This window comes from Dermatophagoides pteronyssinus, unplaced genomic scaffold (assembly GCF_027571235.1).
Source record: "Dermatophagoides pteronyssinus isolate colony J.1.1.1.1 unplaced genomic scaffold, Derpt_VIB-CSIC_2022.12 sq0001, whole genome shotgun sequence".
NCBI lineage: Eukaryota > Metazoa > Arthropoda > Arachnida > Sarcoptiformes > Pyroglyphidae > Dermatophagoides > Dermatophagoides pteronyssinus.
Window position 1 is genome coordinate 1,230,273 of NW_027461525.1, and position 18,112 is coordinate 1,248,384.

An 18,112-nucleotide genomic window follows, 5' to 3' on the forward strand; every position below is an offset into this window, starting at 1 on the left:
AACTAAAAATGAAAAAAAATAAATTCTTCTTTTCAACTTACCCTGATAAGAGCAGCCAAAAAGTTCAAAACGAAGGCACACAGTTCGAGTGTGATTGGATACAGGCACGATTCTTACATGTCTTACGGCTACCATTGGTATTGATAGATAATGTTTTCGTACAGTATTTGGATCGATATTTCCTTCCAAATTCTTTTTAAAAGAAAAAAAAAACGAAAGAAAGAAAGGATGAATATGTTACAATAAAACGAAAACAGGATAATCAAATGTCACGTATTTATTTATGTATTTTGGCTTTTTATTTCTGTAACTTTCATTGAATCAATGATGATTTGATTTTTTTTCTTTATTATTTAATTGATGTTTTATGGCGATTTTTTTTTGCCTGGAATATTCAAAAACTATCTATTTCATTTCGTTCAATAACTGTAAATGTTAATTCAATTTATATGCAAATTGATATTTACAGGGAACGGAAATATTGATAAAAATAAAATATATGTGTGTGTGAAGTCTGGAGAAATAATGGGACAAAACTTAATTTGTTTCAAATTCCAGATATACACCCACACACATCAATATTATGGAGAAGGATTTTTTCTTTCAGATTTTCTTTTTTTCTCCTTGTCATTATCATTAACATTTTTGTACTGGAAAATGATGACATTTTTTTTCATTCGTCGCATTCTGAGAATCTATTGCTAGAAATTTTTTTGAAGTTTTGAATTTCATTGGTGAATTGAAATGAACTAAATAAAACTAAAAAAACTTCTAAATTCAATTTGATCATTGGGATGATGATAATTGCTAATGGTTTGAATGTAGGAAAAAAACAGTGAAAAAACAACTAAAACCAAGTTTATATGTAAAGATATTAATTAGTTGAATAAATATAGATTCGGAGATATATTCAATACAACCGAACCATTGCGGCAACTTGAAAATAGAAAAAGAAAAATAATATTATAGAAAATGATCAAACATTTCTATCATCATCATCAACATTTAAGCTTAGCTCATCAACTAGATTCGTTTGATAATTTGTACAAATATTTACATTTGGCTAACGAAAAAAAAACTTTTTTTTTCTCTCTCTCACTGAAATAAAAACTGATTGATAAATGAGAAAAGAAACAACAACAACAACGAAAAGAAAAACATAGGAGAAATCTATTACGAAACACATGCACAGGGAAAAAAAAGATGGCCAAATCTTATATGATGGGTATGGTACAACTATGATGATGATTTCATCTGGAATGATTCACATTCTAATCATCAAAAATAATCCCCTATTCCATTAATGTTAAGGGTAATTAAGTTTGAATCCACACAATAATGTATCATGAATGTTGTTTTCCTTTAATGTTCAAATACCCGTGCATTGTAGATATTAATGAAATTTTTAATACAAACATTTATGGAAGAATTTGTCTGTTTTTTTCTGAATAAAAATATTACTTACTGTACGACCATCTAAACTTTTCCATTTGATCCATTTTACTGGAATTGTTTGACGTGAATAATAAAGGCTATACCATTCAGTAAATTCTTGTCCAAGTCCTTTACCAAAACGACCTTGTGTTGCTACACCCGTAACAACATGTAATGAACCTAAATCTACTTGTATCCATTCAGTACCTGATGTATCTGGACCAAGTTGTTTTGATGGACACCAGGCACCACCAGATTTATCTTTATTCAATCTATAATAGGATTTTTGTTTCCAGAGTAGATAAGAAAAAAACAAAAGTAAATAAAAGCTTTTTTATATTTGAAAGTAAAACACACAGGCTAAGATAAAATTGATGGACTTGTTTATCTGATTTGACCGAATCAAGACTGTTTATTATTATTATTATTATGTGAATCATATCACCTACCTAGCATTTTGTGGACCAACATGTAACATTTCGAATGCTGACGATGCAGATAGTGATGAATCTGGAATTGATTCAGATTGCATACCCAATGCATGTATACCGATAGAACCATCTTTATCACAGAGATATGTTGTTGTTATAATATTATTCTTGTCAATATGATGAAATGCAGCATCTATTATTATCACAAATTACAAATTGACATTATTCAAGATATTTTAATCATTTTTTTAAAGTATAACATTGCTAAATCCGAATTCACTGCTTAAGTTTTCATATGATTTCACAATATCAATTATTTATAACGAAATACACAAATAACAACAACAACAGACAAATATATTCTATACATTTTAAAAAGCTTGATTTGATGGAATTACATTGATTCTTTGAAGAAAAAGAACCATTCTACTATTTCTACCTTGACGGATTTTGAATAATGATAATAGATACATACATAGAGTTGTTTTCTCTCTCTCAATAATCATCAAAGTATATTTTATTGATTCGAAAAATAGTAATATTTGAAAGCAAGCAAGAAAGCAAAAGAAAGAAAAAAAAATCACAATAATGACACAATATCAAAGTCAACATAGAAATTGTTAAGCTTCTTTTCTTTGTTATAACAATAACAACAACAACGAAAAAAAATAATATATTTAAGATGGGATAACGAATGAATATAGAGAATCAAGGAAACACAAACTGAAATGAAATCCAAATTTAATGGAAATGCTTCATTGATGACAGAGAAGAGAGAAAGAGAGAGAGAGAGAAAGCTTTGAAGAATAAAAATAACTCTAATCAACAATGCAAAAGCAAAAACTGAATTTGATTCTTTTTATTTTCTATTGTTGTTAGTGTATTTTTTCTTTTTTTTCATTCTTTAACAATCAAAATGAATAAAAAATGAAAATCGAAATCGAAAATAAATAAAAAATCGAATAGTAATGACTATGGAATGGAAGGAATAGAAACTGAAAAAAATGAATCAGAATATGATACATACCTGATAAGTATGATTCGTCCATTTGTTCATCATCAACTTTATCATCATAATGCAAAAGAGTCATTGAATGAAAATCTGGTTGAATATTTGGTTGTTGTCGAACATTTCCGGAATTCAACATTGAACATTTGACTGATGGTATTGATATGATCCAGAATAATAATGTAAATGTTGACAACCATATGAGCAATAAAAAATGAGCTTGTTGTAAATGTTCAATTTTTATAAAATAATTTTGATGATGAACGATAGCGGCGACGATTCGACGTATCATCATGATGATTATCCGAATTTAATAATGACAGCATTGACCAACAAAAAAGAAAAATTCTGTTCGTTCCACTTATTTCGATGATTCGTATGATATCTGCTCTGTATATGCGTGTGTCAAATTAAAGATTTTGGGTCTTAGAAATAATGTCATATGTAATATGTTTCGAATGAATAAATTTGATAAATGAAGAAAATAGAATCAAGTACAGTGGTATTTAGAATTGAAGCCATCATTCATTCATCGATTCGTTGTTTGTTTTTTGAAAATTACGGAAATTGATTCAATTCCCTTCTTCCTCCGATGATGATTCAACCATATAGGTACTGCAGACGAGCCCAGGTTGTAGACCAGAAGAATGAATTCTAAACGAATAATAAATGATGAAAAAACAAAAACATTAAGCTTGAAGCAAAAAGAGAGGCATTTTCTTGTTGTTCTACGGTAAAAATTTGTCAATTTTTTCTGGTTGTAAAGAATATTAATGTGTGGATTTTTATTTTTCTATTTTTTTCATTCTTGGAAAATTGTTCTTTGAAAACAAATAAACAAACAAAAATGAAACAACAACACTGGTGATCATTTACCAATAAAAACAACAAACAAACAGATCGATCATCATAATCATAATTGTATTTAGTGTATATTCTGTTTGTTGTTCGTTTATATATTATTATGATTTGATGATCGGTCGATTTCGGATGACCAAACACATCAATCAAATTATTGATCGTAAAAATCAATTGTTAATCACGTCGTAGTCGTTGAAATTCTACAGCAACAACGACTACAGCAACAAAAAACGGAATCGTTTTTTTTGCTTGCTATAACGCCATTTGAAGCGTGTTATGAGTGCCAATTAATTATCATCAACCTAAATCAAGGATAATCATTAAAGAATATTATTATGAAAACAAAAAACTTTCAACGTAATTTGGAAAAAGAATTTTTTTTGCCTGTCCATAAGTTTCGTTCCGAAAAAAAAAGAAATGATCGATCACTTGTTTAAACTCAATTTTTTTCAAGTTTTTTTGGTTTAATATTCTTTTCATTGATTAAAAGTTTATCACATATGATGATGATGATTGAGCAAGCAAGAGAAAATATCAGAACCTGATTATAATTAAAGAATTCTGATTGAATGGAAATTTCAAAAAAATTTCATTAAGCTTAGTGGAGACAAACAAAAAATCAATTAGAAAATTGCCCAAAACAGATGTTTTGGTTACGTTTCCTTTTCAAACGTAAAATCGCAACAACAAACAATCGATGTATATTGAATTGCCTACAGATAATTTTGCCTAAATGAGAATTTATTTTTTACATTCAAACCAAACCGAAAAAAAAGAAGAAGATCATTCTGGTCAATTTATTTATATTGTAAACATGGGCAGATAGTTGATTGATGTAGTATATGTTGTTAGCATTTTGGTGAAACGGAAAAAGTTAGTGATGACCATGTAAACAGGAAAAAAGTTGGTATTTATCAGCCAAAAAACAGAATGTTAATTAACTACAACTAAGGACACCAAAAAAATAAAAAACAAACTGACTGACTGAATGACTTTTTACATTTGTTTATTCTAATTAGTTTTTTTTGTTAAACTACGAATGGTTTTGAACTGATGTTCTGTTTTACTCCCGGGTTAGCCATATATCAGTTGTTAATTATTATTATTGTTGTGAATAATCAATTAGAATTCAATTGGTTAAACATGAGAATTCTTGAACATGATCTTATTTAATCAGGTATTCTTCTGTGCCACATACAGAATATATGCAGAATCGAAGTCAAAGTCGAAAAATTCAAAAATAATTGAGAATTGTAATTGTTTTTCTGCTACATAGAATCTTTACTATAAACATTATTGAGAAAGAAGGAAAAAAACCGGAAAAACATTAGTCAATGTTAGAAAAAGAAAAACTGTCAAAATCAACGAGTCGATAACAAATGTCTTAAACATTAATCAGAATGAATAAAAAGAGAGAAGGCGTGTAATTTGAATACAATTTCATCTTTGTTTGTAAGCTTTCCGAATTCATAAGATGAATAATGATGATGATGATGATCACATATGAAATGAGCGTATATGGATAACAGAATTTCTAATTAAACAATTACAGCCAACACCAGCCAAAATGAAATAAAATTAATTAGCTTCATTTTGGTTGGTTTTTTTTCAGAAAAATTCATTTTTCTTTTCATTTTAAAAATAAAAAAAAAAAGAACGCGTGCAAAGCGACCCTGTAGGCAAAAATCAAAGCCGAATAAAATGAATCAGGAGAAAAATTCACAGCATATTTGTCATATGTCAAAAAATTCTGGAGTTTTTTTTCTTTGTTCAACATCGTTATTATTATAAAATTTTTAGATGTCAGTTTTTTTTTTGCTCGGCTTCAAACAATCAATTAGTTTTAAACAAATTGTGAAACAATATGATCGACCGACCAACCGAACAAATTGTGATATTAGAGGAGTGAATGAATGAATGAATGAATGAATGAATGAAGATGATGATCATAGCTTGTTAGTAGTTACAGTCAATGATGAATTTGAAGTAGAAGAATGAAGAAACAAGACAAATCGACTTTTTTTTATTTCGAATTTGAAATGCTCATTATATAACAATTAAAATTCTTTTTTGTTTTTGTTTTTTCGAGTTTATATAGTCTATATTTGTTCGAGAGTAGAAAAAACATGAAAAAGAATGACAGCCAAAAAATGACAAATCCATCATCCACACTCATTCGCTCACTCCAGAAATCACATTGACATACTACTATAAAACCAAAATCGTAAAAAAAAACAGTGAGAATCAAAAAAAAAACGAAGAAGCAGAAAAATCCTCAACTAATGAGCGTCCAAATGTAATTGAAAAAAGATTTTAAAGATTGCTGCTGATGCTTGCTCTCTCTCTGTGTATCACATTTGATTTTGCGAATGAATTTTCTTGTATAGAAACAGTGTGAATGAGTTCCTGAAAATTGTTAATATTGCATTCTGAATGTAAGCAAAGTGATTGTTCGAGCGCGAATCTGATACACACACACCGACCAAATCTGTGTTGAAAACATAAAAAATCCAAAACTATCATCGTTTAGATTCTACTTTAGAAAATTGTAATGAAGAAACACACACTGCAGACACTGAAGACAATCAAATCAATGCACACAATTCAATTTCCATCGACTTTATCATTACTTTTTTTTATTATGTTTTCAGGGTTTGTGTTTGGTATATATAGAGAGACTAATAATATATCTTGGCGAATGAATGAATGAATGACTATGAAACCAGGAAAAAAAACATGTCTAGCTCCATTATCATATTGATTTGGAAACGTGAGTCACGTGTGTATGTGTGTGTTTCGTTCCATTTGATTCATATTATCATGAAAAAGAGCAAAAAAGAAAGAAAAGAAAAGGAAAATTCAATTAGCAATAAGAATATATATAGAAATGACAATGAGGTGAACAAACCCAGAATAAGTAGAGAAGAATAAGTGGAACAAAAAAAATTAGTTGTGGTCACTTGTTTCATTAGTTATTATTAAAAACTCCAAAAGTAGTAGTTATATATTACAATTTATGTTTGACTGAATTTGATTCAATGATTCATTTATTTATCCAAACAAATACCGATAGTGGACACATAAAAACGGAGAAAGAAAATTGATGAAAGAAGACAAAAATATCAAACAAAACAAATGATGTGATTCAATTTTTGGCCCCCAAATGATGATGATACTCAATATTATTTTTTTGGATATTGAATTGAAAGAAAGATTGCCTGATCGCAATCTGTGCGAAGAATTTGTCCCTATCTGTGTCTGTGTTTTCTATTATTCATTCAATGACTTCCACATAGACAGATAGCAATCGAAATTGAGATTGGCCAGCCTGTTACAGCTTTCATTCAAAATGACTTATGAACACACACACACTTGAACGATCAGAAAATTGGAATATTTAACGCTCTATGATTCTCAATGTCCGGTGGTGGTCATTGTGTATTTGCTTATTTGTTTTTCTTTTATTGAAAAATCAACTAATAGTGTGAATATTTGGCATCAATTGTGTAAAATAGATGGATGAAGATGGAGATTTTTTTTTGTTGTTGAACATTTAATGATGGCCAAATATAAATGATCGTCTGTGATCAAATTTTGTGTGATTGTATTTATGAAGGCCAATATTGAATTGATTCACTTGAATTTTTTTTTTTTTTTTTTTGAGGTGATTATGATGATGACTACAGTATTTGGGTACTCTCTACATTCTCCCTCTGTATTTTCAATATATTCTTCTCAAGTTCCCTTCGCTCTGAATGACACGTTTTTGTTTATTTTGATGTTTATTATGATGCAAAAATGAAAGGGAAAGGGAACAATTGAATTTTCATATATGAAAAATATGACCAACTTTGATGATTTGAATTAGATTTTTTTTTGGTTCCATATGGTCAATGACCATTATAATGGGCTTGAAACCGGGTGAAAAATATTAAGTTATATTCAAACCATCCCTGAATGGACCAGTCTATTTCATTGGTGAGATTCTATCATCAATTCAAAATGCCAATGGCCAGCATCCCAACAAACAAACAAAAAATTTTTGAAAAATGAAAAAAGCTTATCGATTTTGCTTTTGGTAGAATCTCTAAATTAATTTTTTTCTTCACTATAATTTATTGCTATTTAACCAAGTTGAAAAACCAAATGACAATTGTCAATATAGGAAAATTTATAACCAAAAGAAAAAAAATTGACCTCAAACAAATAAAATTCAATTAAATTTAACAACACTTTTTTCTCTCTCTCTTTCTCTCTGTTTGTATCCAAAAGGTAAATTGATGATCATTATCGATCATAATACAAAATGGTTATGGCCACAATCATGTAATACACTAATACAGTGGTACCTCGGTTAACGAATACCTCGGTTAACGAAATTTTCGGTTAACGATTTCGGTCAGGAAACCGTTAACGACGATTTTTTTCGGTTAACGATGATTAAAAAACAAGTATTGCATTGTATTTCGGTTAACGAACATTTCGGTTAACGACGGTTTTTCAGGAACCGATCATCGTCGTTAACCGAGGTACCACTGTAATGTGTAAAAGGAAAAAAAGATGTATCATTATGATTTATTGCAGTGAAGCTAACATTCTAAACTATGTAGTCGCTTATGAGAATTGAAGGCTATCATTTTCGTTTTTCTACACCATAAATAATGGATGCTACAATGAACATGATTTTTTTTCAAACAGAAAAAAAATACAAACAAGAAATCGAAATTGGATCAGTTTCTTCGTTTTATGGTTGCTTTGTTTTTGTTCATCTAGATCAGTGATTCTCAACCAGTGTGCCGCGGCACTTTGGTGTGCCGCGAAATTCTGAAAATGCAACTGTTATATATTCAAAAATTCTAAAATTGTGCCGCGACAACAAAAAGGTTGAGAATCACTGATCTAGATAGATCGTGTTTGGTTCGACCAACAAAAAAAAAGGAAAAAATGATAAAGATAACTATAGTGATGACATGATATATCAACTTTGTGAAATAGATGAGTTAATATAGTGTATATTTTGGCCAGTGAAAACAACAAAAAGGTAACCATTGATGATGTCAATGTTTGAACTATACAGGGCGTTTGATAAGTCCCTGATGAGTTTTTTTTCGATATCATTCAAAAAGTATGAGGATATAAGATATGATGTTTATGGTGAATTTATAGGGAATTTATTAAGGTTTTGTTGAGTTATCATCAAAATTTTCCATCGATGATACTTTTGATGAAAAACGATTTTTTCCGAATCAATGTTTAAAATTTTCATCAACGCAATGGCATTTTCTCTATGGAGGCAATAGCCATATTTTCCAATGGAGTGTATGCTATGATCGCGTTCGAATTTCTGTTATGCTGTTGTGCTAAGTGAAAATTGTGTTGAATGACCAAACTTGTGATTTTTTCTGAATTCATGGATCATCCCGAAGAATCAAAACTTGGAAAATCAAAATTACCAACTTAACCAAAAAAAAAAAAAAAAAAAAAAAAAATTATCAATACCATATTATCGTCAGCCATTTTTAAAAATAATCTTGTCATTGATACCATTCTGCGGTAGATGGTTAGATTGTTGCTTTAAATAATATGAATTTGTCAAGTGATGATTCTTCTGGATGTTTGGCCGATTCAGAAAAAATTGAAGTTTTGCACATTCAACATAATTCTCACTTTGCTTAACAATTTAGCACACATTGGAGCTATGCTAATGTATGGCTATTGCCTCCATAAAGAAAAATGCTATTGCCTTGATGAAAATTTTAGACATTGATAGAATTACCAAGTGATGATTCCCGACAGGTTAGGTTAGTAATTTGAGTTTGTTCAAATGATTCTGGTCATTTTAGGTCAGTCAATTGGGATATGTCAAATAATGATTTGTAAAGGTTAAGTTAGTGATTTGACTTTGCCAGAAGAATCATCACTTGACAAATCCAAATTATTTAAACCAACAATCAAACCATCATGATACCATCCAGAATGGTATCAATAAAGCAAGCAAAAGATTCTTTGGCTCGAAAGAAAACACCGATCGGTTTACGAACATTTTCTTATAAAAATTAAAATATGAATAATGAAAAAGGGATAACAATAATAAGAAAAAAGATAACAATGATATGGTTATAACAAAAAATAACAATGATATGATAACGACAATAAAATAACTATGACAAGATTATTTTTAAAAATGGCTGACGATAATATGGTATTGATAATTTTTTTTTTTTTTTTTTTTTTTTTGGTTAAGTTGGTAATTTTGATTTTCCAAGTTTTGATTCTTCGGGATGATCCATGAATTCAGAAAAAATCACAAGTTTGGTCATTCAACACAATTTTCACTTAGCACAACAGCATAACAGAAATTCGAACGCGATCATAGCATACACTCCATTGGAAAATATGGCTATTGCCTCCATAGAGAAAATGCCATTGCGTTGATGAAAATTTTAGACATTGATTCGGAAAAAATCGTTTTTCATCAAAAGTATCATCGATGGAAAATTTTGATGATAACTGAACAAAACCTTAATAAATTCCCTATAAATTCACCATAAACATCATACCTAATATCCTCATACTTTTTGAATGATATCGAAAAAAAACTCATCAGGGACTTATCAAACGCCCTGTATATATGAATTGTCAACATTTGGTTGTGTGTGTTGTATGAACTTATACACACACAGTGGGTGACATGTGACAAAATTAATATTAATCGAGATTTGAAAGAAAAAAATTCGCACATTCATCTGAATGACAACAACAACAACAACAAAAAAAAACTAAACGAAGCAAAACAAAACGAATCGAGCAAATAAAAAATGATAATGATAAAAATGAATGAATCAAATCAGGATACATAGCCACAAACAAACAACATAAACACAGGAAAGAAACGGAAGCAGTACATTTTTTTTTTGTTTTTTTTCTCTTCTGTTTGTCGCTTTAATTCGTTTGTTTGTTTGTTAATTTTTTTTCAGTTTTGTTTTGTTTTGTTGTTCAATGATGATGATTATTGTTGTGTTTACAACACAATGAACAGACAGTTCAAGCAAAAAAATAATAACGAAAACGACAATGGAACCCAAGGAATAACACATAGAGCTAATGAAAAACATTGTCTATAGCGAAAAAATAATGAAATAACATTTGCGAATAAGCTAAAGATAGTTTGTTAATTGAAGCAAAGCCGGCGAAGCAAGCTCATCGCATCTTCAATAACAGTGAAAAGCAAAAAATAATCATTTTGCTTTGTTGTGTGTATATGTGAAAATGGGTTGAAATAACTATGGCCAAACATCTAGCGTCTATCATCATCATCATAATAATCATCATGAAATATAACATAAATTCTGTTAGCTCATAATGGGTGTAGAATTAAGATAAGCCTATGGTTCGTGTTGTCGTCGATGTCTTTTTTGTTTTTGTTGTTCCATTAGAATCTGTTTTTTTGTTGTTGTCCCCAATGACTGAACAAAATTATTTTTTGTTGTTGTTGAAAAAATATATCGTTGAAATAACACATGCTACATATATAAATAAGTTAAATTTACAATCTGTCTTATGGCCATATATTAAAAAAAAATCTCAAAGCTTTAATGATGATTAAAATAATGGTGATAATAATAATAATTAAAACAATAATGGATGCAATATATGCACGCACATAACATCAAACAACAAAAACGAAAAACATTTTCCATATAAACATTATGGAAATAGGATTTTTTTTACAGCAAAAAAAATGGTGATGAGATATGCAAATAAATGTACATTTGAGAGGGGTCATATATTTGATTCCATATGCTTTTTGCTTGTATGGTAAAATGAACGAGAAAAATTAAAAAGATTGAAAATCGATTTGAAATGAAGAGTAGAGACAAAAACAGGAAAAAACAACAGAAAAAAACGAACAACCTCCCATTGAGACAATTTGTTTTAATTAGATTTCATAATAATAATCAAACTGATTTCAACATATTCAAATTCATTTACTATTATTGGGTGGTATTATTACATAGAAAAATAGTAAGAAAGAAAAAATGAAAATTAAAAACTATATTCAGCATATAATTTATGCATGTATTTATATCTGAGTGAAGAAATAAAATGAGTAAAACAAATTAAAACGGGTAGGAAATAGAAAACACACAGACAAAAACCGAATATATAATGTTGAAAAGTTTATCCAAAATATATTACACACGCAAGACAATTTATGGAACGAAAAAAAAAAATGGCCAGGATCAACTAATTCCAACACAACATATAGACAGAGAATGACAGAATGAAATAAACCACACACATACAAAACATAACATAGAAATTTGTAAAAATTTGTGCATCAAAGTAAACGAAAGAATCATTATTATACGAATAAAATTCCAATATACAGACAGATATAATGATGAAGAGTGAAGAAGAAAAAGAAACTGTTTTATGTGAGTCTTTTGAAAAGAAAAAGAAGAAAAAATGAAATTTAAAAAACCTACTACTTTCGAGCTTCAAAATAATCTCCAAATATTCAATTTGGTTATTCAGTAAAAGGAAAATCCTTCAAACAAAAAAACGCCAGATGCTTACCAGAAAAAAAATATTTCAATGACCCTTAACGACAGAAAACAAAACAAACAAAAAGAAATTATATTTTGCATAAAATCTTTTGCCATTTTAAATTGCCGAAAAGAATTGAGAATTGCTATTTAGAATCGTTGTTTAGAGAAAGATCAACCTGAATTTCAACAACAAAAAACAATACCCGTGATAAATACTAAAAGTTTCTAGATGAATTTTAATAATTAACACAAAAAAAAGGGAAGAAGATAAGGAAAAATTCCTCTTAATTTTAATATACATGGAAAAAATAATGAAGTAATCAAAAGATGTTAACATATGTTACGATTTTTACGAATTTGAACCAAAGAAAATGTTCATTATCATTGTGTATCTAATAAATAATCACCAAAAAACAAACTGAATTTATTTTGTTTTTGAAAAAGGCAAAGTCGGAATAAAACAAAGTTAACCCTTTTTTTTTTTGTTGAGATCAAAAAATGAAATGAAATTCTTCATTTTGTTGATATATGTGTTATATAGTTTTTTTTCTCATTTCGTATCAAGTTAAGGCATCCGGAACGAAAAAAAAAAACTTTATTTTTTTCTGTGCAAAACTTTATTCATTTTCGACTTATTCATTAAATGAATTGTACAACAACAAACAAGAAAACGATAACGAACGAAAGTTATCCAAAAAACCAAATTTTTCCCTTTATCCGACCATGCATATATTCATTCATAGTATAAATCATAACAAGCAAACAAACAAACAAACATCAACATAAAGTCAATAATTAACCAACACAACATATAAATAATAATAAACATTGAGAGAGAAAATCAAAAAAAACTATGTTCATTTTCTAAATAACATTACTGATATTATCATTATCATTATTAGATATTCAACAACGACAACATTGAAAATGGAATATCATTTTTTTCATCAGTTTGTGCATAGCGACTGAAGACTAAACATTATTATTATGAAATATTAAAAAGATGCATGAATTTCTGTGTTGATTTCATCATGGCATAAGTAACCAAGATCAAAAAAGAAAGAAATTCTTCGAATTTGATAAGTTTTTTGTTGTTGTTCAAAATCTATTTTGATGATGTAATCATTTACTGATCAATCTTACCTATCAATTGATTGTAGGCAATCAAACTGTTCTATTGAACCGTAAAAACAAAATAATAATGAAAAAAATTTTTCAAAAGAATTTTTAAATTCCAACAAACCAAACAATATCCCCTATAGCATATCAGTTGAATCTAAACAACAACAACAAAAATCGAATGGAAAACAGGAAATCAAATCGAAAAAATTTGTAATGTAATGTCTATTCTGTGTGTGGTCTGTAAATGTCATTCGTTCAAGTTCAATCGTCCAAAAAAATTACACACACACACACCCACACACACTGAAAATAAGATGACAACATCAGAAGATTTAAATTCTTTTACAATAGTTTTTCATCAAATGTCGATCCAATGAGAAAAAGGAAAAAGATGAGAATTCCGATTCAAAGAATGATTTCTCAGTGGAATGATGTTAAATACATTAACGAAAAAAAAATAATAGTAGAAAGATGTCTTTAGGCATCTTGTACGACTCTGACTTCTGTATATTTTTTTTTTTGAACAAATAATGATAATCAAACTGAAGACAACCAATAAAAGCAATCATCAAAAGAAAAAAACTGAATGAATTTGAGCAATAACAACAACAGAAAGAAAACAGTAAAATCATTCGTTAATCGTATGATTGAAACCAACTATGTGCGACTATGACTTTTTATCGTTTTTTTGTTTTGTTTTCGTTTTTTCAGATTCAAAAAAAAAGAAAATGTCAAAATCAGTTTGCATTGATTTCTTTCGCTCTCTTTATCACATTTTTTTCTTCAAGAGTTAATTCAATAAATTCTTGTCACTAGATGTGGAAAAAAATGAAAAAAAAGGAATATAATGTCAAATCAAAATAACAAAACAAAAAAACATGACAATTTAATGTCACCAGGGACATTATTATTAGAATTTTTTTAATGCTAAGATTGTTTTTAGTTTTTTGTTTTGTTTTTTGGTTCACTTTGAATTTGATAAAGAGAAAAATATTCGATTATAAATGGAATTATTTCATAGATGCAGGTATTTCATTCATTTGTATTTGACAATCATCATTTCGATTAATGAAAAACAATGGCAAAGCATAATAATTAAAAAGAAAAATATATACACACACAGAGATAGACTGATGTTATCCAAGTTGATTAATCAGTTTGTTGTTTGTAAATATATTTTTCTTTTGTTTGAAATAAACATTTTTGTTTTAGCAATTTTCCTGAAATTCTCGTGAATTTATTTTATTATCATCATCATCAATGGAAAAGAAATGCTGCTTTTTTCTGAGAAAATTTCTAGAAAAACAACAAACAGAATTGATAATCAAATTAAGACAAATCAACAATAATAATAATAATGGAAAACTAAACTAAACTGTAATACAGTTATTGAACTAAAGTTTCTATCATCATTATTTGAAAGCAACAGAAAGAGAGAGAGACATCGTCAATTAAGTAATACACGGGCAAAGTTTTTTTGTTTTGTTTCTCAATTCGATTCTTGCAAATGTTCGTATCGACAAAAATAGGAAGAAAAAGAAAATTATCCAAGAAATTAGATTCAAATGCATCTCTCTCTCTTTCTGCGTCTATGTTGAATAAAGTAAAAAATTTATTTAATACAAAAGATAGACGGAAAAAAACAAAACAAGGCGTAAAGTAGGAAAACAAACAGACAAAATTGGAACCAAAAAATTTTTTGAATAAAATAAAAAAACGGTGAATAAGAGAAAGACTAGACTGAAGAATGAAAGAATCAATAGCGTGTTCAACGAAGAATTTAATCTGATTAAAATTTTGAGAATAGTTTCAACGAAGAAAGAAGAAGAAAAAAACAAATTCTGTATTCTGTATAACCGTGTGTAGCAGTAACCAATGCACAGACAGTTTGAAAATAGTTTTATTCAAGCCAATTGTGTGTGTGTTTGCAAACAATTTTATGCCTGATGAATTTTTGAAAAAAGAAGAAAAAAAACAGTCTAAGATTACCAAGTAAAGAGGAAATTTTTTTTTAGAAAAGTTCAAAACAAAAAAAAATTCAAAACATGGGCATTAAAAGTAATCTTGTTAATTTTTTAGTTTTCTTTGAAAATTTGTATCAACAACAAGACCATCACGGGACGAATGATGATGATGATAATGTTTTTTTTTGGCCTCTAAACTTTTATTTTTATTTAGCTTTTTCTTTTTTGACAAAAATGATTCTTGACTTAGTTACTTGAAACATTGCACAATGGAAAACCATAACAAGACAGAAAAATTTGATTTTCAGTAAACAAACAACAAACAAACACAGGAATAACATGTGTAAATATATCAAATTTGTCTTCAAACAAATATTATTCTGCCTTAAGGTGATCGAATTTTTTTCCACTGTTGTTGTAGAACAAAAACCAAACCAAAAGTTGTGTAATACCAGAAATAAAAATAGGAAACATTGATGATGACCAGAATAATTTCATTTTTTTCCCGTGACCTGTGTGTGTGTCCACATAGAAAATGATTGATTTGAAATTCTTTATTCTATTTCGAAAATAATGATTATTTTGTTTTGTCTTTGAACCAAAAAAAAAAAAAATAAAATTAATAATTCTTTGAAAAGTTATTTACACGCAATATTGTGTGTGTGTGTGTGTGTGTGTGTGGGTAAAGTGAATGTGTTTTGAAAACGAAAATGAAAAATCAATGATGAATCATCGAATAATAATAATCATTCTGTAATAATAATCATTGAAATTGATCGACACAATAGAGTGAAACCATACAGACTTACACACACAGAAAGACAGACAATGTAAGAAAATATTGAATACAATAAGAAATCGTAATATTATTATTGAAAATGAAAAGAAAAAAGAAAAGAAATGATTACAGAATATGATTGAATACAGAAATTGAATGAATAAAATTTGAAAGCAATGATAATAACAGCAACAATGACAACGAAAAACGAAAATGAAATGAATTTTCTATTTTGAATATTAAAGACATTTATAACAATAAATGAAAATATAATTTAATAGTTTTGTTGGTTACATACATATTCTCCACCCATTATAAATGGGAAAAAAGGTAAACTTAAATGAATCATTTTTTTTTTGCATTTCTTTCATTTGACTTTTTTTTTTACGAATTCATTGATAAAAGCTATCATCAACAAAACACAAGTAAAGAAAATAACAGAAAAAAAACTTACCAAGAATTCAGGTTGAATTGGATGAATAAAATATATTGAATTTCAAGAGAATTCAAATGCCGATGAGATGCGAAGCGAAAAACTTTAAAGAAAATGAAAAAAAAGAAGAAAGTCATTGAAGATATTGAAACTTGGCCACGGTTGTTGCATTATCTGAAATTTTGCATACATCAAAATCACCTAGGAATAAAAAAAATTTTGAAGAAAAAAATATGAGAAATTTGAAAAAAAAATAAAAGAATATTGTTGTATGTGTGAAGCGTAGAGAATTGAAAAATTGAATCGACTACACTACACTATTATTATACAATAACATTAGTGAGTAACAAGAATATTTTTTCATTTTCTATTTTCTTGCCCATATTTTTATTCTGGTGTGTATTTTACACACACACACACACACAAACATAAAGTGTCGGAAATATTATGTTTGAAGAGATACGAAAAAGAGAGAGAGAGTTTCGGGAATAACACCAGTGTGAGTTGATAGAAATCGTTCTGGCAATGATTGATGGCCGATCAAAACATATACCAACCAACCAACCAAACAAAGAATAAGCAGCAGCTATCACAATATGATTTGCATTGTTTCCGTTACACGTCTACACACACACACACACACACTTGTCGAGAATTAAATTCTCATTGAGATTCAAGAGTGAATGAATGAATGAAAAACAGTAGAATTATTATTCGATCATTCTGATGAATTGCATCAAGAAACAAACAAAGAAAAAACAGTAGTTGTTGTAGCAGTAGTAATAGGTTTCAATCAATTCTGATAGATCTTATAGGAAAAAAAGGGGCTATAGGCTGATAATATTATTTTTTTTTTTGTCCATAATGTCCATACATAGATTCAGTTTTGAAACATGATTCATTTTTGATTCATTCATTTGGTCTATTTTTCTTTTGGTCAATGATTCTGATTCGTAGCCATTTAGGATTATGAAATTATCCAGAAAAAAAGAAAAGAAAATTGCCTTATTATGAAAGCCAAAAAAATGTGCAAAATATGGATTGATAAATAAATTGATTATAACACTTAATGGAACAAACAAACAAAAAAATGTAGGAAATAACAAATACACAGAATTATCGTTCAAAACCAAAGAAAACAAACTTCGATAGATAGCATCAACAAAACTGTGATGACGATGACGATGATGTGTTAATCGCCATCAATCGATTTTAAGTTATTTTTTTTTCTTTCTTTCTTCAGAAACATTGCCGGATTTTATATATATTGGATACATAGGATCAAATCATAGTCGTGATGATGGCGATTTGGCTTTATTTTTGTTTATGTGATTATAAACAACGAAAGAAAAACAGAAATAAGAACGGGTCATCACAAACAGACACTTTAAAATCGATATTTGAAAATATAACAACAACAACAACAACAAGGAAACATTGTCACACCAAAGCGAATAGAAAAAATCTACTGATCTCTCTCTCTCTCTCTCTCTCTCTCTCTCTCTCTCTCTCTCTCTCTCTCTCTCTC

General features: G+C 28.4%; 1 protein-coding gene across 2 annotated transcripts in view; it reads right to left on the reverse strand.

Moving 5' to 3' along the window:
• LOC113794036 (discoidin domain-containing receptor 2-like) overlaps nucleotides 1–18,112 on the reverse strand; it is a 43,546-nt gene that overhangs the window by 4,368 nt on the left and 21,066 nt on the right. Inside the window, exons 2-6 of one of the 2 annotated variants that reach the window (XM_075824228.1) lie at nucleotides 16,606–16,785; nucleotides 2,893–3,528; nucleotides 1,884–2,058; nucleotides 1,466–1,706; nucleotides 42–192 (exon numbers count right to left, since the gene is read on the reverse strand). In XM_075824228.1, coding sequence (XP_075680343.1) covers nucleotides 42–192; nucleotides 1,466–1,706; nucleotides 1,884–2,058; nucleotides 2,893–3,169 — 844 coding nt within the window. In that variant the 5' untranslated portion in view covers nucleotides 3,170–3,528; nucleotides 16,606–16,785. The remainder of the gene's footprint in view (nucleotides 1–41; nucleotides 193–1,465; nucleotides 1,707–1,883; nucleotides 2,059–2,892; nucleotides 3,529–16,605; nucleotides 16,786–18,112) is intronic. The other variant, XM_027344123.2, reaches the window with a different exon arrangement.